Source organism: Salvelinus fontinalis, chromosome 40, assembly GCF_029448725.1.
Source record: "Salvelinus fontinalis isolate EN_2023a chromosome 40, ASM2944872v1, whole genome shotgun sequence".
NCBI lineage: Eukaryota > Metazoa > Chordata > Actinopteri > Salmoniformes > Salmonidae > Salvelinus > Salvelinus fontinalis.
This window is the reverse complement of record NC_074704.1, coordinates 12,178,529-12,202,316: the sequence shown is the minus strand read 5'-3', so window position 1 is coordinate 12,202,316 and position 23,788 is coordinate 12,178,529. Positions and strand designations below refer to the sequence as shown.

Genomic DNA, 23,788 nt, shown 5'->3' with positions numbered 1-23,788 from the left:
TTTTGTGAAGTGCACCAGTCCCTCCTGCAGCAAAGCACCCCCACAACATGATGCTGCCACCCTCGTGCTTCACGGTTGGAATGGTGTTCTTCGGTTTGCAAGCATCCCCCTTTTTCCTCCAAACATAACGATGGTCATTATGGCCAAACAGTTCTAATTTTGTTTCATCAGGCCAGAGGACATTTCTCCAAAAAGTATGATCTTTGTCCCCATGTTCAGTTGCAAACCGTAGTCTGGCTTTTTTATGGCGGTTTTGGAGCAGTGGCTTCTGCCTTGCTGAGCGGCCTTTCAGGTTATGTTGATTTAGGACAAATTTTACTGTGGATATAGATACTTTTGTACCTGTTTCCTCCAGCATCTTCACAAGGTCCTTTGCTGTTGTTCTGGGATTGATTTGCATTTTTTGCACCAAAGTACATTCATCTCTAGGAGACAGAAAGCGTCTCCTTCTTGAGCGGTATGACGGCTGCGTGGTCCCATGGTGTTTATACTTGCGTACTATTGTTTGTACAGATGAACGTGGTACCTTCAGGCGTTTGTAAATTGCTCCCAAGGATGAACCAGACTTGTGAAGGTTTTTTTCTGAGGTCTTGGCTGATTTCTTTTGATTTTCCCATGATGTCAAGCAAAGAGGTACTGAGTTTGAAGGTAAGCCTTGAAATACATCCACAGGTACACCTCCAATTGAATCAAATATGTCAATTTGCCTATCAGAAGCTTCTAAAGCCATGACATCATTTTCTGGAATTTTCCAAGCTGTTTAAAGGCACAGTCAACTTAGTGTGCTGAGGTGCTGACCTGTTGCACCCTCTACAACCACTCGGATTATTATTATTTGACCCTGCTGGTCATCTATGAACATTTGAACATCTTGGCCATGTTCTGTTATAATCTCCACCCGGCACAGCCAGAAGGGGACCGGCCGCCCCTCATAGCCTGGTTCCTCTCTATGTTTCTTCCTAGGTTCCTGCCTTTCTAGGGAGTTTTTCCTAGCCACTGTGCTTCTACATCTGCATTGCTTGCTGTTTGGGGTTTTAGGCTGGGTTTCTGTACAGCACCTTGTGACATCAGCTGATGTAAGAAGGGCTTTATAAATACATTTGATTGAATTTGATTGAGTGTATGTAAACTTCTGACCCACTGGAGCTCTGATACAGTGAGTTATAAGTGAAATAATCTGTCTGTAAACAATTGTTGGAAAAATGTATTGTGTCATGCACAAAGTAGATGTCTTAACCGACTTGCCAAAACTATAGTTTGTTATTAACAAATATGTGGAGTGGTTGTAAAACTAGTTAATGACTCCAATCTAAGAGTATGAGAACTTCCGACTTCAACTGTAGGAGCTGGCAAGTAAGCCGTGATGAATAAACATTGATTTGATTTATAGTAGGATAAACTGCATAAGTATATAAAGGTATTTTTTAAGCGTTTAACATTTTCACATCATTATCCCTACATTAACATATTTATCGAATCGATTCATTCATCAAATCCTTCATTTCATTGAATTAAGAAAAACTGTTATCATGAGATTATTGTGGTCACAGGTCCCAAAGTGCAGTCATCATCATCATCAACACAACCATCATCATATTGGACTGACTTATTTTACTCTAAACCCGACTGATGCATTGAGAACAAGCATTTCCAACGTAGTAATTATTTCTCTAGAAACGATATTCAGTCTTTGGAGAAGAATGTTTAACCTTAGCTTGTGTTCTCTTGCTCGAACGTTCGCAGAGCCTGTTTTGACTGGAGTGATGCTTAGAATTCCATTTCGCCTAAATGGCACAACAACAAAAATCTCACTTTTTATTTTACCACTACAATCCGTTCATCGGACGAAACTGGAAAAAAACGACTTGTGTAGAAAGTAAACATCCTCACCTCGATGGTGTCAACTGTGCTTATGTCTGCGTAATGAGAAAGTAAACACCTCGATGGTGTTAACTGCGCTTATATCTGCGTAATGAGAAAGTAGGTGAAAAAATGAAAACAAGCTCGCTGCCCAGATTTACATAATTACAAAGAGGAGATTCTCATGATTGAAATGGCATCCGGCTTGGAAAAAATTGCGGATGCAATGAACTAGTTTTTATTAAATACAAACGTTGTTAAAAATGTCATGTGTCCAGCCTACCTGTGATGCAACATTTATTGGTTGCCAACCGCCGATAAACCTCATTGAAGACGAAGGATGGGCTGGGCGGTTGGAAACAAGTAAACTGTAAACGGACCCATCCATGGTAAGAAATATAGTTTAAGGAAGACTGCGTATGCTATTATTTCATGGATAAATATATTATATCTGTACAGTACAGTAGTAGTATCCGTTTCACGTACAGAAACATGTTAGTTCGAGATTGACTTGACCAAGAAACATGATACAATGTCTGGATAAATGTTAATCTTGCTATGAATTCATAACACTGTAATATCATATGAATTCATAGCAAGGTTATAATCTTCATTGTAGTTAACCTTAGTATGCTTTTGCGACTTAAATCGCATAACATTTTTCCATCAAGTCACCAAACATGGCACTTGCGTCCTCACAGTTATGAAGTTGTATCAAAGATACTGGTTTCCCCTCTTGTCTGTTTAGGCTACGTTGATATCAATACGTTTTAGTGCCACACTTGTGTGGATGTATAATTGTTTTAGGCTACAAGTACAGCCAATAATAACAATACACATACAGAGCATTCTGAAATTATTCAGACTCCTTGAATTTTCCACATTTTGTTACGTTACAGCCTCATTCTAACAGAAACACACAACATAATTAACATCACTGGATTCTCTGCTTATGGAAATGTCCATGAAGAAGATGCTCCCATCTCCCCTATCCAGGGGCTTGTGTTGTTATTCCACCAACCGTTTGTCCCTGAACAGAGGTCCATCCTGAATGTGTTGTTGCTTCCCAGAAATGTTGTGAGAAAAGAGGTGAGCTGGAACCCTACAACCCTACAAACCCACTTCTATCTGGCTGGAATTCAATCAAATGTAATGCTAGCTTAACGGCTAAACATTTAATCAAACCATTATGGAGAGTAGCAAGGAACAAGTAGCAAGTTTGACTGAATTCCATCTTTTGACCTTATTGCATTATTCTCAAGCTTTAAGTATTGTTTTACTTACATTCTCTTCAAAAAAAATGAAGGAAACACACAATTGTTGGTCCTTTCAAGGTGCGGGAGGTGATTGAAAGGGATGAAATTACAGAAATTCTAACAGTGTTTAAACCAAGTCCATATTTGAGGCTCCATTCAGACGAGACCTGAATCATCATCCTCAAAACTCTGCACTTAGAACCCCCAAACCAAACCCCTTTTCAATCAAAGTATTTGTGTGACAATGTCTTTACCTATGTTAAGAGCATCTTTTAAAATGTCATTATTTTCTAACAGTAGGGACTAGTGGTCTCCTTTTTGTGATTGATCAGGATAAATATGCGCAACTCTCGCTCTTGAGATTGCAAATACTGTATATCCTTTATCCAAACAATTCTTTTAAGGTAACTATGAAGTTTTGGCCACATTGGAGTCAGCAGTAGGGGGAAACATCACCACTGGCCTCCCCACCACCTTGTTCTTGTTGCTTAGCTACGGAGCGCCGTGCAGCATGGTACAAATAATTGCAGTTCATATTGTGCTCTTCTATCATGTGTTTAATGATGTCTGAGGGGAAAACAGTGTGGTTGTTTATAGTGACTTCTCCGTTGTAATATCTCAAACGGACGTGGCTGTTTCACCATTATGGATTCCAGATCTAATCAGACTGAATGTCAGGGACTCTTTTCACTCTCAGGGAAATAGGTTGTATTTGTAGTGTATAACAGGGTTGTGGCCAATTTCAGAATTGAATTGAGAATGACTGAAATTCCAAATAAATTAATTTGAATTGAAGTAGTAAACAGGATTCATAATTGCAATTCGAATTTGAATGAAAGAAAATATAATTGAATTCTGTGAAATTAAAATGTGTCTTCTATTCTTTAGGTGTAGTCTATACAAATGTACAAATTGTAAATTCAATATCAAACATGTAATGTACATGCATATAAAATATTGGTGAAACATCCATGTCAGCTCCATCAGTAGGTCCACTTACTACAGGTACATCCATGTCAGCTCCATCAGTAGGTCCACTTACTACAGGTACATCCATGTCAGCTCCATCAGTAGGTCCACTTACTACAGGTACATCCATGTCAGCTCCATCAGTAGGTCCACTTACTACAGGTACATCCATGTCAGATCCATCAGTAGGTCCACTTACTACAGGTACATCCATGTCAGCTCCATCAGTAGGTCCACTTACTACAGGTACATCCATGTCAGCTCCATCAGTAGGTCCACTTACTACAGGTACATCCATGTCAGATCCATCAGTAGGTCCACTTACTACAGGTACATCCATGTCAGCTCCATCAGTAGGTCCACTTACTACAGGTACATCCATGTCAGCTCCATCAGTAGGTCCACTTACTACAGGAACATCCATGTCAGCTCCATCAGTAGGTCCACTTACTACAGGTACATCCATGTCAGCTCCATCAGTAGGTCCACTTACTACAGGTACATCCATGTCAGCTCCATCAGTAGGTCCACTTACTACAGGTACATCCATGTCAGCTCCATCAGTAGGTCCACTTACTACAGGTACATCCATGTCAGCTCCATCAGTAGGTCCACTTACTACAGGTACATCCATGTCAGCTCCATCAGTAGGTCCACTTACTACAGGTACATCCATGTCAGCTCCATCAGTAGGTCCACTTACTACAGGTACATCCATGTCAGCTCCATCAGTAGGTCCACTTACTACAGGTACATCCATGTCAGCTCCATCAGTAGGTCCACTTACTACAGGTACATCCATGTCAGCTCCATCAGTAGGTCCACTTACTACAGGTACATCCATGTCAGCTCCATCAGTAGGTCCACTTACTACAGGTACATCCATGTCAGCTCCATCAGTAGGTCCACTTACTACAGGTACATCCATGTCAGCTCCATCAGTAGGTCCACTTACTACAGGTACATCCATGTCAGCTCCATCAGTAGGTCCACTTACTACAGGTACATCCATGTCAGCTCCATCAGTAGGTCCACTTACTACAGGTACATCCATGTCAGATCCATCAGTAGGTCCACTTACTACAGGTACATCCATGTCAGCTCCATCAGTAGGTCCACTTACTACAGGTACATCCATGTCAGCTCCATCAGTAGGTCCACTTACTACAGGTACATCCATGTCAGCTCCATCAGTAGGTCCACTTACTACAGGTACATCCATGTCAGCTCCATCAGTAGGTCCACTTACTACAGGTACATCCATGTCAGCTCCATCAGTAGGTCCACTTACTACAGGTACATCCATGTCAGCTCCATCAGTAGGTCCACTTACTACAGGTACATCCATGTCAGCTCCATCAGTAGGTCCACTTACTACAGGTACATCCATGTCAGCTCCATCAGTAGGTCCACTTACTACAGGAACATCCATGTCAGCTCCATCAGTAGGTCCACTTACTACAGGTACATCCATGTCAGCTCCATCAGTAGGTCCACTTACTACAGGTACATCCATGTCAGCTCCATCAGTAGGTCCACTTACTACAGGTACATCCATGTCAGCTCCATCAGTAGGTCCACTTACTACAGGTACATCCATGTCAGCTCCATCAGTAGGTCCACTTACTACAGGTACATCCATGTCAGATCCATCAGTAGGTCCACTTACTACAGGTACATCCATGTCAGCTCCATCAGTAGGTCCACTTACTACAGGTACATCCATGTCAGCTCCATCAGTAGGTCCAGTTACTACAGGTACATCCATGTCAGCTCCATCAGTAGGTCCACTTACTACAGGTACATCCATGTCAGCTCCATCAGTAGGTCCACTTACTACAGGTACATCCATGTCAGCTTCATCAGTCTGACAGTAGGTCCACTTACTACAGGTACATCCATGTCAGCTTCATCAGTCTGACAGTAGGTCCACTTACTACAGGTACATCCATGTCAGCTCCATCAGTCTGACAGTAGGTCCACTTACTACAGGTACATCCATGTCAGCTCCATCAGTCTGACAGTAGGTCCACTTACTACAGGTACATCCATGTCAGCTTCATCAGTCTGACAGTAGGTCCACTTACTACAGGTACATCCATGTCAGCTTCATCAGTCTGACAGTAGGTCCACTTACTACAGGTACATCCATGTCAGCTCCATCAGTCTGACAGTAGGTCCACTTACTACAGGTACATCCATGTCAGCTCCATCAGTAGGTCCACTTACTACAGGTACATTCATGTCAGCTCCATCAGTCTGACAGTAGGTCCACTTACTACAGGTACATCCATGTCAGCTTCATCAGTCTGACAGTAGGTCCACTTACTACAGGTACATCCATGTCAGCTCCATCAGTCTGACAGTAGGTCCACTTACTACAGGTACATCCATGTCAGCTCCATCAGTAGGTCCACTTACTACAGGTACATCCATGTCAGCTTCATCAGTCTGACAGTAGGTCCACTTACTACAGGTACATCCATGTCAGCTCCATCAGTAGGTCCACTTACTACAAGTACATCCATGTCAGCTCCATCAGTAGGTCCACTTACTACAGGTACATCCATGTCAGCTCCATCAGTAGGTCCACTTACTACAGGTACATCCATGTCAGCTCCATCAGTAGGTCCACTTACTACAGGTACATCCATGTCAGCTCCATCAGTAGGTCCACTTACTACAGGTACATCCATGTCAGCTCCATCAGTAGGTCCACTTACTACAGGTACATCCATGTCAGCTCCATCAGTAGGTCCACTTACTACAGGTACATCCATGTCAGATCCATCAGTAGGTCCACTTACTACAGGTACATCCATGTCAGCTCCATCAGTAGGTCCACTTACTACAGGTACATCCATGTCAGCTCCATCAGTAGGTCCACTTACTACAGGAACATCCATGTCAGCTCCATCAGTAGGTCCACTTACTACAGGTACATCCATGTCAGCTCCATCAGTAGGTCCACTTACTACAGGTACATCCATGTCAGCTCCATCAGTAGGTCCACTTACTACAGGTACATCCATGTCAGCTCCATCAGTAGGTCCACTTACTACAGGTACATCCATGTCAGCTCCATCAGTAGGTCCACTTACTACAGGTACATCCATGTCAGCTCCATCAGTAGGTCCACTTACTACAGGTACATCCATGTCAGATCCATCAGTAGGTCCACTTACTACAGGTACATCCATGTCAGCTCCATCAGTAGGTCCACTTACTACAGGTACATCCATGTCAGCTCCATCAGTAGGTCCACTTACTACAGGTACATCCATGTCAGCTCCATCAGTAGGTCCACTTACTACAGGTACATCCATGTCAGCTCCATCAGTAGGTCCACTTACTACAGGTACATCCATGTCAGCTTCATCAGTCTGACAGTAGGTCCACTTACTACAGGTACATCCATGTCAGCTCCATCAGTCTGACAGTAGGTCCACTTACTACAGGTACATCCATGTCAGCTTCATCAGTCTGACAGTAGGTCCACTTACTACAGGTACATCCATGTCAGCTTCATCAGTCTGACAGTAGGTCCACTTACTACAGGTACATCCATGTCAGCTCCATCAGTCTGACAGTAGGTCCACTTACTACAGGTACATCCATGTCAGCTCCATCAGTAGGTCCACTTACTACAGGTACATTCATGTCAGCTCCATCAGTCTGACAGTAGGTCCACTTACTACAGGTACATCCATGTCAGCTTCATCAGTCTGACAGTAGGTCCACTTACTACAGGTACATCCATGTCAGCTCCATCAGTCTGACAGTAGGTCCACTTACTACAGGTACATCCATGTCAGCTCCATCAGTAGGTCCACTTACTACAGGTACATCCATGTCAGCTCCATCAGTAGGTCCACTTACTACAGGTACATCCATGTCAGCTCCATCAGTAGGTCCACTTACTACAGGTACATCCATGTCAGCTCCATCAGTAGGTCCACTTACTACAGGTACATCCATGTCAGATCCATCAGTAGGTCCACTTACTACAGGTACATCCATGTCAGCTCCATCAGTAGGTCCACTTACTACAGGTACATCCATGTCAGCTCCATCAGTAGGTCCACTTACTACAGGTACATCCATGTCAGCTCCATCAGTAGGTCCACTTACTACAGGTACATCCATGTCAGCTCCATCAGTAGGTCCACTTACTACAGGTACATCCATGTCAGCTCCATCAGTAGGTCCACTTACTACAGGTACATCCATGTCAGCTCCATCAGTAGGTCCACTTACTACAGGTACATCCATGTCAGCTCCATCAGTAGGTCCACTTACTACAGGTACATCCATGTCAGCTCCATCAGTAGGTCCACTTACTACAGGAACATCCATGTCAGCTCCATCAGTAGGTCCACTTACTACAGGTACATCCATGTCAGCTCCATCAGTAGGTCCACTTACTACAGGTACATCCATGTCAGCTCCATCAGTAGGTCCACTTACTACAGGTACATCCATGTCAGCTCCATCAGTAGGTCCACTTACTACAGGTACATCCATGTCAGCTCCATCAGTAGGTCCACTTACTACAGGTACATCCATGTCAGATCCATCAGTAGGTCCACTTACTACAGGTACATCCATGTCAGCTCCATCAGTAGGTCCACTTACTACAGGTACATCCATGTCAGCTCCATCAGTAGGTCCAGTTACTACAGGTACATCCATGTCAGCTCCATCAGTAGGTCCACTTACTACAGGTACATCCATGTCAGCTCCATCAGTAGGTCCACTTACTACAGGTACATCCATGTCAGCTTCATCAGTCTGACAGTAGGTCCACTTACTACAGGTACATCCATGTCAGCTTCATCAGTCTGACAGTAGGTCCACTTACTACAGGTACATCCATGTCAGCTCCATCAGTCTGACAGTAGGTCCACTTACTACAGGTACATCCATGTCAGCTCCATCAGTCTGACAGTAGGTCCACTTACTACAGGTACATCCATGTCAGCTTCATCAGTCTGACAGTAGGTCCACTTACTACAGGTACATCCATGTCAGCTTCATCAGTCTGACAGTAGGTCCACTTACTACAGGTACATCCATGTCAGCTCCATCAGTCTGACAGTAGGTCCACTTACTACAGGTACATCCATGTCAGCTCCATCAGTAGGTCCACTTACTACAGGTACATTCATGTCAGCTCCATCAGTCTGACAGTAGGTCCACTTACTACAGGTACATCCATGTCAGCTTCATCAGTCTGACAGTAGGTCCACTTACTACAGGTACATCCATGTCAGCTCCATCAGTCTGACAGTAGGTCCACTTACTACAGGTACATCCATGTCAGCTCCATCAGTAGGTCCACTTACTACAGGTACATCCATGTCAGCTTCATCAGTCTGACAGTAGGTCCACTTACTACAGGTACATCCATGTCAGCTCCATCAGTAGGTCCACTTACTACAAGTACATCCATGTCAGCTCCATCAGTAGGTCCACTTACTACAGGTACATCCATGTCAGCTCCATCAGTAGGTCCACTTACTACAGGTACATCCATGTCAGCTCCATCAGTAGGTCCACTTACTACAGGTACATCCATGTCAGCTCCATCAGTAGGTCCACTTACTACAGGTACATCCATGTCAGCTCCATCAGTAGGTCCACTTACTACAGGTACATCCATGTCAGCTCCATCAGTAGGTCCACTTACTACAGGTACATCCATGTCAGATCCATCAGTAGGTCCACTTACTACAGGTACATCCATGTCAGCTCCATCAGTAGGTCCACTTACTACAGGTACATCCATGTCAGCTCCATCAGTAGGTCCACTTACTACAGGAACATCCATGTCAGCTCCATCAGTAGGTCCACTTACTACAGGTACATCCATGTCAGCTCCATCAGTAGGTCCACTTACTACAGGTACATCCATGTCAGCTCCATCAGTAGGTCCACTTACTACAGGTACATCCATGTCAGCTCCATCAGTAGGTCCACTTACTACAGGTACATCCATGTCAGCTCCATCAGTAGGTCCACTTACTACAGGTACATCCATGTCAGCTCCATCAGTAGGTCCACTTACTACAGGTACATCCATGTCAGATCCATCAGTAGGTCCACTTACTACAGGTACATCCATGTCAGCTCCATCAGTAGGTCCACTTACTACAGGTACATCCATGTCAGCTCCATCAGTAGGTCCACTTACTACAGGTACATCCATGTCAGCTCCATCAGTAGGTCCACTTACTACAGGTACATCCATGTCAGCTCCATCAGTAGGTCCACTTACTACAGGTACATCCATGTCAGCTTCATCAGTCTGACAGTAGGTCCACTTACTACAGGTACATCCATGTCAGCTCCATCAGTCTGACAGTAGGTCCACTTACTACAGGTACATCCATGTCAGCTTCATCAGTCTGACAGTAGGTCCACTTACTACAGGTACATCCATGTCAGCTTCATCAGTCTGACAGTAGGTCCACTTACTACAGGTACATCCATGTCAGCTCCATCAGTCTGACAGTAGGTCCACTTACTACAGGTACATCCATGTCAGCTCCATCAGTAGGTCCACTTACTACAGGTACATTCATGTCAGCTCCATCAGTCTGACAGTAGGTCCACTTACTACAGGTACATCCATGTCAGCTTCATCAGTCTGACAGTAGGTCCACTTACTACAGGTACATCCATGTCAGCTCCATCAGTCTGACAGTAGGTCCACTTACTACAGGTACATCCATGTCAGCTCCATCAGTAGGTCCACTTACTACAGGTACATCCATGTCAGCTTCATCAGTCTGACAGTAGGTCCACTTACTACAGGTACATCCATGTCAGCTCCATCAGTAGGTCCACTTACTACAGGTACATTCATGTCAGCTCCATCAGTCTGACAGTAGGTCCACTTACTACAGGTACATCCATGTCAGCTCCATCAGTAGGTCCACTTACTACAGGTACATTCATGTCAGCTCCATCAGTCTGACAGTAGGTCCACTTACTACAGGTACATCCATGTCAGCTTCATCAGTCTGACAGTAGGTCCACTTACTACAGGTACATCCATGTCAGCTCCATCAGTCTGACAGTAGGTCCACTTACTACAGGTACATCCATGTCAGCTCCATCAGTAGGTCCACTTACTACAGGTACATCCATGTCAGCTTCATCAGTCTGACAGTAGGTCCACTTACTACAGGTACATCCATGTCAGCTCCATCAGTCTGACAGTAGGTCCACTTACTACAGGTACATCCATGTCAGATCCATCAGTCTGACAGTAGGTCCACTTACTACAGGTACATCCATGTCAGCTTCATCAGTCTGACAGTAGGTCCACTTACTACAGGTACATCCATGTCAGCTTCATCAGTCTGACAGTAGGTCCACTTACTACAGGAACATCCATGTCAGCTCCATCAGTCCTCACTAAATGTCAGTTACGAATGAAATATAATACCGTAGAATATTTGCATAAAGATTTTGTTTTCCTTGATTATCCATTTCAGGGAGTTCAACATGAGGGAAATACTACATTTCTCACAATACATTAGTTTAATTAACACTCAAGTTGACCATAAATCATAAAAAAGCCAAACAAATGAAATGGTTGGTGTAAATATAATGGTCTATTCTAAAAAAAAAAAAAAAAAAGTATCCCCTTTTCTCCCCAATTTTGGTGGTATCCAATTGCTAGTAATTACTATCTTGTCTCATCGCTACAACTCCCGTACGGGCTCGGGAGAGACGAAGGTCGAAAGCCATGCGTCCTCCGAAACACAACCCAACCAAGCCGCACTGCTTCTTAACACAGCGTGCCTCCAACCCGGAAGCCAGCAGCACCAATGTGTCGGAGGAAACACCGTGCACCCGGCTCCCTTGGTTAGCGCACACTGCGCCCGGCCCGCCACAGGAGTCGCTGGTGCGCGATGAGACAAGGACATCCCTTCTGGCCAGACCCCCCCTAACCCGGACGACGCTAGATGTTCCTGTAGAACAGATTGGTAGAACTACAGTGAGGACTGATGGAGCTGACATGGATGTTCCTGTAGTAAGTGGACCTACTGTCAGACTGATGGAGCTGACATGGATGTACCTGTAGTAAGTGGACCTACTGTCAGACTGATGGATCTGACATGGATGTACCTGTAGTAAGTGGACCTACTGTCAGACTGATGAAGCTGACATGGATGTACCTGTAGTAAGTGGACCTACTGATGGAGCTGACATGGATGTACCTGTAGTAAGTGGACCTACTGTCAAACTGATGGAGCTGACATGGATGTACCTGTAGTAAGTGGACCTGCTGTCAGACTGATGGAGCTGACATGGATGTACCTGTAGTAAGTGGACCTACTGTCAGACTGATGGAGCTGACATGAATGTACCTGTAGTAAGTGGACCTACTGATGGAGCTGACATGGATGTTCCTGTAGTAAGTGGACCTACTGTCAGACTGATGGATCTGACATGGATGTACCTGTAGTAAGTGGACCTATTGATGGAGCTGACATGGATGTACCTGTAGTAAGTGGACCTACTGATGGAGCTGACATGGATGTTCCTGTAGTAAGTGGACCTACTGTCAGACTGATGGAGCTGACATGGATGAACCTGTAGTAAGTGGACCTGCTGTCAGACTGATGGAGCTGACATGAATGTACCTGTAGTAAGTGGACCTACTGTCAGACTGATGGAGCTGACATGGATGTTCCTGTAGTAAGTGGACCTACTGATGGAGCTGACATGGATGTACCTGTAGTAAGTGGACCTACTGTCAGACTGATGGAGCTGACATGAATGTACCTGTAGTAAGTGGACCTACTGATGGAGCTGACATGAATGTTCCTGTAGTAAGTGGACCTACTGTCAGACTGATGGAGCTGACATGAATGTACCTGTAGTAAGTGGACCTACTGTCAGACTGATGGAGCTGACATGGATGTACCTGTAGTAAGTGGACCTACTGTCAGACTGATGGAGCTGATATGGATGTACCTGTAGTAAGTGGACCTACTGATGGAGCTGACATGGATGTTCCTGTAGTAAGTGGACCTACTGTCAGACTGATGGATCTGACATGGATGTACCTGTAGTAAGTGGACCTACTGATGGAGCTGACATGGATGTACCTGTAGTAAGTGGACCTACTGATGGAGCTGACATGGATGTTCCTGTAGTAAGTGGACCTACTGTCAGACTGATGGAGCTGACATGGATGTACCTGTAGTAAGTGGACCTACTGTCAGACTGATGGATCTGACATGAATGTACCTGTAATAAGTGGACCTACTGATGGAGCTGACATGGATGTACCTGTAGTAAGTGGACCTACTGTCAGACTGATGGAGTTGACATGGATGTACCTGTAGTAAGTGGACCTACTGTCAGACTGATGGAGCTGACATGAATGTACCTGTAGTAAGTGGACCTACTGATGGAGTTGACATGGATGTACCTGTAGTAAGTGGACCTACTGTCAGACTGATGGAGCTGACATGGATGTACCTGTAGTAAGTGGACCTACTGTCAGACTGATGGAGCTGACATGGATGTACCTGTAGTAAGTGGACCTACTGATGGAGCTGACATGGATGTACCTGTAGTAAGTGGACCTACTGTCAGACTGATGGAGCTGACATGGATGTACCTGTAGTAAGTGGACCTACTGTCAGACTGATGTAGCTGACATGGATGTACCTGTAGTAAGTGGACCTACTGTCAGACTGATGGAGCTGACATGGATGTTCCTGTAGTAAGTGGACCTACTGATGGAGCTGACATGAATGTACCTGTAGTAAGTGGACCTACTGTCAGACTGATGGAGCTGACATGAATGTACCTGTAGTAAGTGGACCTACTGATGGAGCTGACATGGATGTACCTGTAGTAAGTGGACCTACTGTCAGACTGATGGAGCTGACATGAATGTACCTGTAGTAAGTGGACCTACTGATGGAGCTGACATGGATGTACCTGTAGTAAGTGGACCTACTGTCAGACTGATGGAGCTGACATGGAGGTACCTGTAGTAAGTGGACCTACTGTCAGACTGATGGAGCTGACATGGATGTACCTGTAGTAAGTGGACCTACTGTCGGGTCTTGTGTTTCTGCTGGTCCTGGTTTGGAGGTCTGTTCAGAAATATTATGCTCATAAATGTGTGGTGTCAAAGGAAACTTTGATAATGAATAAAGTTGACTTCATAGTTTTTATCAATACGACTCTGGTTGTGGAAAGCAGAAATGACAGGTTGAAGGTTATAATATATTGGTGGTAACAAACGGTTGTTGACATGCTGAACAATCCTAAAGCTGGAGTGTTATAGATAAATCTTAATAGGGTTGGGGGGAGGGTGTGGTAGAAGTTAAAGATTTATTTGGTTTTGAATTGTATTTTCATGGTAGTACAGAATTGGTCAGATCATGATTGATTCCAAGACGGGAGTTGGCGGCACTTTAAACGTTTGTTTGCGGACCGCCACGAAGAAGATTAAGTCGCCAACAACACAACGTCAATACCGGAAATACTACACGAACAAAGAGGAGAACAACATGAGACTCAATCGTATCGATTGAGCTGTGGACAAACGTTTTTAAGGATACACTACGCGGTGAGTTGATGCCAATTCCGAAGCTAGTTAGCTAGATTAATTGATCAAACTACCTTGTACTTTATGACGTTTTTGGAACAGATTCCTGTTGGAACGTTCCACAAATAGAGCGCTAGACTAGTAACCGGACGGTTGCAGTATCGAATCAACGACCTGACAAGGTAAAAATCTGTCGTTCTGCCCCTGGACAAGGAAGTTAACACACTGTTCCTAGGCTGTCGTTGTAAATAAGAAGTTAACTGACTTGCCTAGTTAAATAAAGGTACAATTTAAAAATATATATTCATATTGGTAGGAAATACTAGAATCTTTCTAATTGTCTCTCAATATCTCATCATCATGAAGTTATATTAGGAACTGAAGCACACACACAGTAGATTGCAGTGTTTGCAGAGAATATCTACTATATATGATCTACTATATTTTCTTTGCTCAAATTGACTTTAGACATGGCCCATAATCCTCCTAGAACCCAAGGTAAGAGTGAAGGAGATGGTCCTACAGATATAGGATCCTAATTTGATCGCTCTTTTGTTGCAAATCATTTTACTACGCAGCAGGAAATACAAACTTGTAATGTATTGGAGTTTTAAAGTTCTCTGAAGTTTGTATTTTCCACTTGATTTGCCCTAATGAAAAATGTATCATCCCCTAAAAAAGTGTCAGTTAATTATAATAGACAATGTGCTACCCAGGGGCGCAGCGCTCTAAGGCACTGCATCTCAGTGCTAGAGGCGTCACTGCAGTCCCTGGTTCGATTCCAGGCTGTATCACATCCGGACGTAATTGGAGTCCAATAGGGCTGCGCACAATTGGCCCAGCGTGGTCCAGGTTTTGCCGAGGTAGGCCGTCATTGTAAATAGGAATTTGTTCTTAACTGACTTGCCTAGTTAAATAAAAAATGGTTCACATTTCCTGTTGCTGCAGGATTATTTTCCTGCTGAAGCAAACATGGCTCAAATTAAGATCCTACATCTGTATTTAATACAAAGACCACTTTAAACCAATAACTAACATTTGATAATTACACTATTGTTGTGCAGATTCTCCTCTCCTGGAACCCAATGATCCCATTGTTGGACAGGCCTTCACCTTGCCATCATCGACTAATAGGACAATGGAAGAAGAGAGCCAGGACTGTGTCAGTGTGTCTGACAGCTCAGCTGAGGCCATGGAGGAGTTAAGCATCACAGAATGTAGAGTAGTGGACCAGAGCCTGTGTACTACTGATCCTCCCATGGTAAGACCTTCACTGATAAGACAGACAGAATGTAGAGTAGTGGACCAGAGCCTGTGTACTACTGATCCTCCCATGGTAAGACCTTCACTGATAAGACAGACAGAATGTAGAGTAGTGGACCAGAGCCTGTGTACTACCGACCCTCCCATGGTAAGACCTTCACTGATAAGACAGACAGAATGTAGAGTAGTGGACCAGAGCCTGTGTACTACTGACCCTCCCATGGTAAGACCTTCACTGATAAGACAGACAGAATGTAGAGTAGTGGACCAGAGCCTGTATACTACTGACCCTCCCATGGTAAGACCTTCACTGATAAGACAGACAGAATGTAGAGTAGTGGACCAGAGCCTGTGTACTACTGACCCTCCCATGGTAAGACCCTCACTTGATAAGACAGACAGAATGTAGAGTAGTGGACCAGAGCCTGTGTACTACTGATCCTCCCATGGTAAGACCCTCACTGATAAGACAGACAGAATGTAGAGTAGTGGACCAGAGCCTGTGTACTACTGATCCTCCCATGGTAAGACCTTCACTGATAAGACAGACAGAATGTAGAGTAGTGGACCAGAGCTTGTGTACTACTGATCCTCCCATGGTAAGACCTTCACTGATAAGACAGACAGAATGTAGAGTAGTGGACCAGAGCCTGTGTACTACTGATCCTCCCATGGTAAGACCTTCACTGATAAGACAGACAGAATGTAGAGTAGTGGACCAGAGCCTGTGTACTACTGACCCTCCCATGGTAAGACCTTCACTGATAAGACAGACAGAATGTAGAGTAGTGGACCAGAGCCTGTGTACTACTGACCCTCCCATGGTAAGACAGACAGAATGTAGAGTAGTAGACCAGAGCCTGTGTACTACTGACCCTCCCATGGTAAGACCTTCACTGATAAGACAGACAGAATGTAGAGTAGTGGACCAGAGCCTGTGTACTACTGATCCTCCCATGGTAAGACCTTCACTGATAAGACAGACAGAATGTAGAGTAGTGGACCAGAGCCTGTGTACTACTGATCCTCCCATGGTAAGACCTTCACTGATAAGACAGACAGAATGTAGAGTAGTGGACCAGAGCCTGTGTACTACTGATCCTCCCATGGTAAGACCTTCACTGATAAGACAGACAGAATGTAGAGTAGTGGACCAGAGCCTGTGTACTACTGACCCTCCCATGGTAAGACCCTCACTTGATAAGACAGACAGAATGTAGAGTAGTGGACCAGAGCCTGTGTACTACTGATCCTCCCATGGTAAGACCCTCACTGATAAGACAGACAGAATGTAGAGTAGTGGACCAGAGCCTGTGTACTACTGATCCTCCCATGGTAAGACCTTCACTGATAAGAAAGACAAGTTGAATATGTTTCTATTACATTTCTCTTCATAATCTTCATAATCTATTGTTTTTCAATTTTAGAGGTCTCTTGAAAACTTTGAACCAGAAATCTACGATCATGAGGGCAAGGGAGAATACAGGTAACTCAGTATTATTTTACTTGTTTTCTCATTAATAGTTTCTAAGGACAATACCTCATTTTTAAAATCATATTCAGGGAATGTAATTAAAATGTCATTCTTCACCATTGTTTCCTCTAGGTTCCAGTGCCCCAGTGCAGGTCTGTTCCAGTGCAGTGTAACAGGCCTGGTGTTCAGGATGGAGGGAGAGGGAGAGGTGCTCTATAGGACAGTCCACTGGGACAGGAGGCTTCTATCCCAGAGTGGCAAGAGACCTGCAGGACCCCTGTTCAACATCGACTGCCCTCAGAAGTCGGTCTGTCAACTACACCTCCCACACTGTCAGATTCATTCTGGTCAGTATTTTCATGAATGAAAGATGTTCAACTGCCCTGAACAAGATTGTAAATGTAATTTGTTCATTGCCTCATTTGTCATTGCTATTGTAGTATATCAGAGAAAGCTCAATGTTCTCTTTTGGGAGATTCTCAATTGGACAAAAGTCTGCCTAAAAAGAATAGTAATAATTACTAATGATGATGGTAATAATAGAATGCTGATTGCCTTCTGCAGCGGAGGATGCTCAGGTCTATCCTCCCGCGGAAGAGTTACGAAATCAGCCCTTTGAAACAGCTGTTTTCTCATAAGAGAAAAAAATGCATACCTTTAAAAACAATATGTTACTTCTCCATTTATCTATGAAACATCTAGCACAACTAACTACAAGTCATTTGGGATTCCACCCCTGTAAATTTCATTTGCCTGATGACTCGCTAGTGGAGAAGGAGTCTCATTTCATACAAGCGCATTTGTTTCCACATTCCTTCTTCAATTACCTTTGACCTTTTTCAAAAGGAGGTGAGGAGAGTATGAGAGGAATTGAGGAAATCCTTTCTTTCCTAGATGGTGGATGTGACTTCCTGTCTGTTGCCCATGTGACTGATGACAACGTGGAGTTTCTCCCTCCCCATGAGACAACGGACACACATGTCATAATAAACATCACTGGATCCTCTGCGTATGGTGATGTCACGGATGATGATGCTCCCATCTCCCCTATCCAGGGGCTTGTGTTGTTGTTCCACCAACCGTTTCTCTCTGAACAGAGGTCCATCCTGAATGTGTTGTTGCTTCCCAGAAATGTTGTGATCAGAGAGGTAAGCATAACTAAGATTTCAAATCCCACTTCTGTCTGTCTGGAATTCCATCAGGCTGGCAGTGTTACACAACATAGAAAAATAACATTCTCTCTGTGCCACAATAATGCATGTTCATATACTTGTTGACACCAAACCAGAAACAAATAATAATACTTCTGACAAAGGGCTTGAGTTTGCACAACATGTGTATTTGATTGAAGCAACATTTCTGTCCATTGTTGATTCTCAAGGTGCAAGAGGAGAGGAAGAGGAGGAATGGAGACAAAGAAATCTTCGTTGAAACAAATCCTCACTGCAATCTAATCCCGAAGAAAGCATACATCCTCTCCACAGATATTACAGATGGATATAAGATCACCCCAAGAGTAATTACTATCTAGACGTCATAAAGAGATTACAACTTTAGATATTTCTTTAACTCTGACTTCAGTATCTTCACACTTCATGTAAGATCGTAGATACTGACTCTGGCTTTTTGTGTTCCAGACAGCAGAATTTATGGATTTCCAGTCCTATGAAAACTACTTCCCCACATTTCAGTTGTTCTTGCTGACTGTTGTTAAAGAGTTTGATCTTCTTGTGAAAGAAAATGGCAGCACTGAAAATGAATGGGAGAGACGTGTCTGGCTTCCAGGTAACAGACATTTAGAGCTGAACTCAAATGAACTCTGACATGTGGTGTAGGTGGAAGTAGCATTAGGAATAGAAGTACAACTACAGGTGCTGCTGTTATTGAATTATGATGAAATGTTCTCATCAGGTCTTCTATGATGATGATGATATGTTCTCATCAGGTCTTCTATGATGATGAAATGTTCTCATCAGGTCTTCTATGAGGAGGATGATGATATGTTCTCATCAGGTCTTCTATGAGGATGATGATGAAATGTTCTCATCAGGTCTTCTACGATGATGATATGTTCTCATCAGGTCTTCTATGAGGATGATGATGATATGTTCTCATCAGGTCTTCTATGATGATGATGATGATGATATGTTCTCATCAGGTCTTCTACGATGATGATATGTTCTCATCAGGTCTTCTATGATGATGATGATGATGATGATATGTTCTCATCAGGTCTTCTACGATGATGATGATATGTTCTCATCAGGTCTTCTATGATGATGATGATATGTTCTCATCAGGTCTTCTACGATGATGATGATATGTTCTCATCAGGTCTTCTATGATGATGATGATGATGATGATATGTTCTCATCAGGTCTTTGATGATGATGATATGTTCTCATCAGGTCTTTGATGATTATGATGATGAAATGTTCTCATCAGGTCTTCTATGATGATGATATGTTCTCATCAGGTCTTCTATGATGATGATATGTTCTCATCAGGTCTTTGATGATTATGATGATGATATGTTCTCATCAGGTCTTTGATGATTATGATGATGAAATGTTCTCATCAGGTCTTCTATGATGATGATATGTTCTCATCAGGTCTTCTATGATGATGATATGTTCTCATCAGGTCTTTGATGATTATGATGATGATATGTTCTCATCAGGTCTTTGATGATTATGATGATGAAATGTTCTCATCAGGTCTTCTATGATTATGATATGTTCTCATCATGTCTTCTATGATGATGATATGTTCTCATCAGGTCTTCTATGATGATGATATGTTCTCATCAGGTCTTCTATGATGATGATATGTTCTCATCAGGTCTTCTATGATGATGATATGTTCTCATCAGGTCTTTGATGATGATGAAATGTTCTCATCAGGTCTTCTATGATGATGATGATGAAATGTTCTCATCAGGTCTTCTATGATGATGATGATATCTTCTCATCAGGTCTTTTATGATGATGATATGTTCTCTTCTAGCTCTATTAGTCTCATCCCTGATGGCCACCTCATCACAAACAATGATAATAAGAGGAAATCCCATTTGAATAAAACAATGTATTCTAATGTATTATAATGTATTATAATGGTTCTGTGATGTAAAATGTATTACACCTGCAGCTCCTGTCCTGGTCCAACCACCCCACGGGCCTGTGGCACCAGCACCAGCAGCTTCTGTCCAGGCCCAGGCTCATGGCCCTGCAGTTCCTACCCATCTTCAGGCAGTTCCAGCTCCGCATCAGCCTGCTCCTCAGCCAGCAGGCCCCGCCCAGGTCCAGCCTCATGGGCCTGCAGCTCCTACTGCTGTTGTCCATCCATCTGTCCGTGAAGATTAACTAGACTTGAGATAATCAAATCAGTGGCTTCCAAATAAACATTTAATGAAAAGTATCTTAAAGGAGCAATCTGTGATTTAGTAGAGTTGGGAATTTCCAGGCACCTCACAATACAATACTTAGGTGCCGATACGATATGTATTTTGCGAAAATAGAAACGAAACATGGAAAGTGTTGGTAACATGTTTCATGAGCTGAAACAAGAACCCCCAAAAATGTCATAAGCACAAAAAGCTTATTTCTCAAATTTTATGCACAAATTTGTTTACTTCCCAGTTAGTGAGCATTTCTTGTTTGACAAGATAATCCATCCACGTGACAGGTGTGGCTTATCAAGAAGCTGATTAAACAGCACGATCATTACACAGGTGCACCTTGTGCTGGGGACAAAAGGCTACTATAAAATGTGTAGTTTTGACACATATTACAGATGTCAAGTTTTGTGGGTGCGTGCAATTGGCCTGCTGACCGCAGGAATGTCCACCAGAGCTGTTGCCAGAGAATTTTATGATTGTTTCTCGGCCATAAGCTAACTCCAACGTCGTTTTAGAGAATTTGGCAGTACATCCAACCGGCCTCACAATCGCTGACGAAGTGTAACCACGCCAGCCCAGGGCCTCCACATCCGGTTTCATCATCTGAGACCAGCCACCTGGACAGCTGATGAGCATTTTTGTCTGTAATCAAGCCTTTTTGTGGGGAAAAACTCATTCTGATTGGCTGGGCATGGCTCCCCAGTGTGTGGGCCTTGCTCCCAAGTGGGTAGGCCTATGCCCACCCATGGCTGCGCCCCTGCCCAATAGTGAAATCCATAAATTAGAGCCTAAATAATTAATATCAATTGACTGATTTCCTAATATGATATCAGATATTTTATACACCAGGTCTGTGCTCAATAAAGAACTTGGGAATTGACTCCCATTCAACTCATAAGATTAAATTGCAATTGGCTACACCACAGGATGTAGAATCTGAATGAGTGACAAGTATAATTTTTTTGTAATTTATTTATTGAATATTTGAAACTTGCAGTGAAGCCGCTCAATAACTACAGTCCAACAGATTCCCATTCAGAGCGACACACAGAAGCATCCAGGGTCAATGCTCAAGGGCATGTTGACCAATCTACCACCAGGCCAAAAAACGTGGAAGTATAATTTAATTCAGTGCAATTCAAAGACATTTCACTCAGTCAAAGAACATGAGAGTTTAATTGAATCTGACAGGTCACACTTCCAGATACCAAAGAAAATATCACTTTTCTCTGGAAACAATGTTCATATACTCTATTAACCTTTGTGCTTAGAACAGACCATTATATTTCCTCCAACCATTTCATTTGTTTGGCTTTATCTTGAAGGCTTTAGGGTAAATGTGTGCATTAAACTAATGCATTGTGGGAAATGTAGTATTTCCCCCATATTGAACAACATTTAAGTGATTAATGATATATAATAGCTACAGGTTTTGTTTTCCTTGTTTTCATTCATTTTAAGAGTTTGTTCTGAAAATCAATTGTTTCATCAATATTTTATATGCATGTATATAACATGTTTGGTATTTTATTTTCAATATGTATGTTTGTATAGACTACAACTATAGAATCGAATAGGCATTTGAATATTACTGAATTCAACTATTTCCTTGAATTGCAATTAGGTATCCTGCTTATTAATTCAAAATTCATTAATTGGATTTATGAGCCATTCTCAATTCTGAATTCACCACGACTCTGTTATACATAACAAAATACAAAATATTTCCCTGAGTGAAACGAGTCCCTGACATTCAGTCTGATTAAAGCTGGAATCCTTAATGGTTAAACAGCCACGTCCATTTGCAATATTACAAAGAAGCTACTGTAAACAACACTGTTTTCCCCTTGAACATCATTTTATGCACAATAGAAGAGCACAATATTCACTTTAATTATTGTATTACCCTGTTACGCGACGCTCTGTCGCTAGGCAACAAAAACAACGGCGGTGGGGCGGACAGTGGTGCTGCTTCCCCCTACTGCTGATATACAGTATTTGTAATCAATTGAATTGAGGGAGAATAAATAGATTCATGCAACTACAAAACACTATCCCAGATATTTATACAGTACAAAATATGACATCTTTCCCTGAGAGTGAAATGAGTCCCTGAGATTCAGCCTGATTAAGTCTGTAATGGCAGAGAAGTCAAACATAAAGGACATATTCCTTATCGCAAGAGTTGCTCCTATTTCTCCTGATCAATCACAAAAGGAGACTAGTCCCTATTGTTGGAAAATAAGGACATTACATTTTAAAATATGCTCTTAAAAATACCAATATATAAACATAGACACTATCTATACAGAGATATATCTGGGTGTTCAGACAGTACAGCTGTCCAGTACAAGTCAGTTGTCTGGTAGATGTTATGTCTCACATGTTGTTGTCTGAGACCTGCCCAAGATGATTCAACATTCACCATGTTCCAGATAGAAATTCAATGATCTTGTAGTCTGCAGCCAGTCTACCAGAGTAACACCGGTAGGTTGTCTGGTAGACAGTAGTCCTGATCTTGTAGTCTGCAGCCAGTGTACCAGAGTAACACCGGTAGGTTGTCTGGTAGACAGTAGTCCTGATCTTGTAGTCTGTAGCCAGTGTACCAGAGTAACACAGGTAGGTTGTCTGGTAGACAGTAGCCCTGATCTTGTAGTCTGTAGCCAGTGTACCAGAGTAACACAGGTAGGTTGTCTGGTAGACAGTAGCCCTGATCTTGTAGTCTGCAGCCAGTCTACCAGAGTAACACAGGTAGGTTGTCTGGTAGACAGTAGCCCTGATCTTGTAGTCTGCAGCCAGTGTACCAGAGTAACACAGGTAGGTTGTCTGGTAGACAGTAGCCCTGATCTTGTAGTCTGCAGCCAGTGGACCAGAGTAACACAGGTAGGTTGTCTGGTAGACAGTAGCCCTGATCTTGTAGTCTGCAGCCAGTCTACCAGAGTATCACAGGTAGGTTGTCTGGTAGACAGTAGCCTCACAGTGAT

The 23,788-nt window shown here is 43.1% G+C and overlaps 1 protein-coding gene across 4 annotated transcripts in view; it reads left to right on the top strand.

Moving 5' to 3' along the window:
• The window catches only part of LOC129840027 (NACHT, LRR and PYD domains-containing protein 12-like), a 66,710-nt gene extending 44,117 nt beyond the window's left edge, over positions 1-22,593 (top strand). For 2 of the 4 annotated variants that reach the window (XM_055907832.1, XM_055907831.1), the window contains exon 21: positions 15,735-15,969. In XM_055907832.1, coding sequence (XP_055763807.1) covers positions 15,735-15,875 — 141 coding nt within the window. In that variant the 3' untranslated portion in view covers positions 15,876-15,969. Of the gene's footprint in view, positions 1-15,734; positions 15,970-17,360; positions 17,420-17,539; positions 17,755-18,301; positions 18,556-18,788; positions 18,924-19,044; positions 19,193-20,554 lie in introns of those variants that run through there. The other 2 variants (XM_055907834.1, XR_008757152.1) reach the window with 2 other exon arrangements.
• The last annotated feature ends 1,195 nt before the right edge of the window (positions 22,594-23,788 follow it).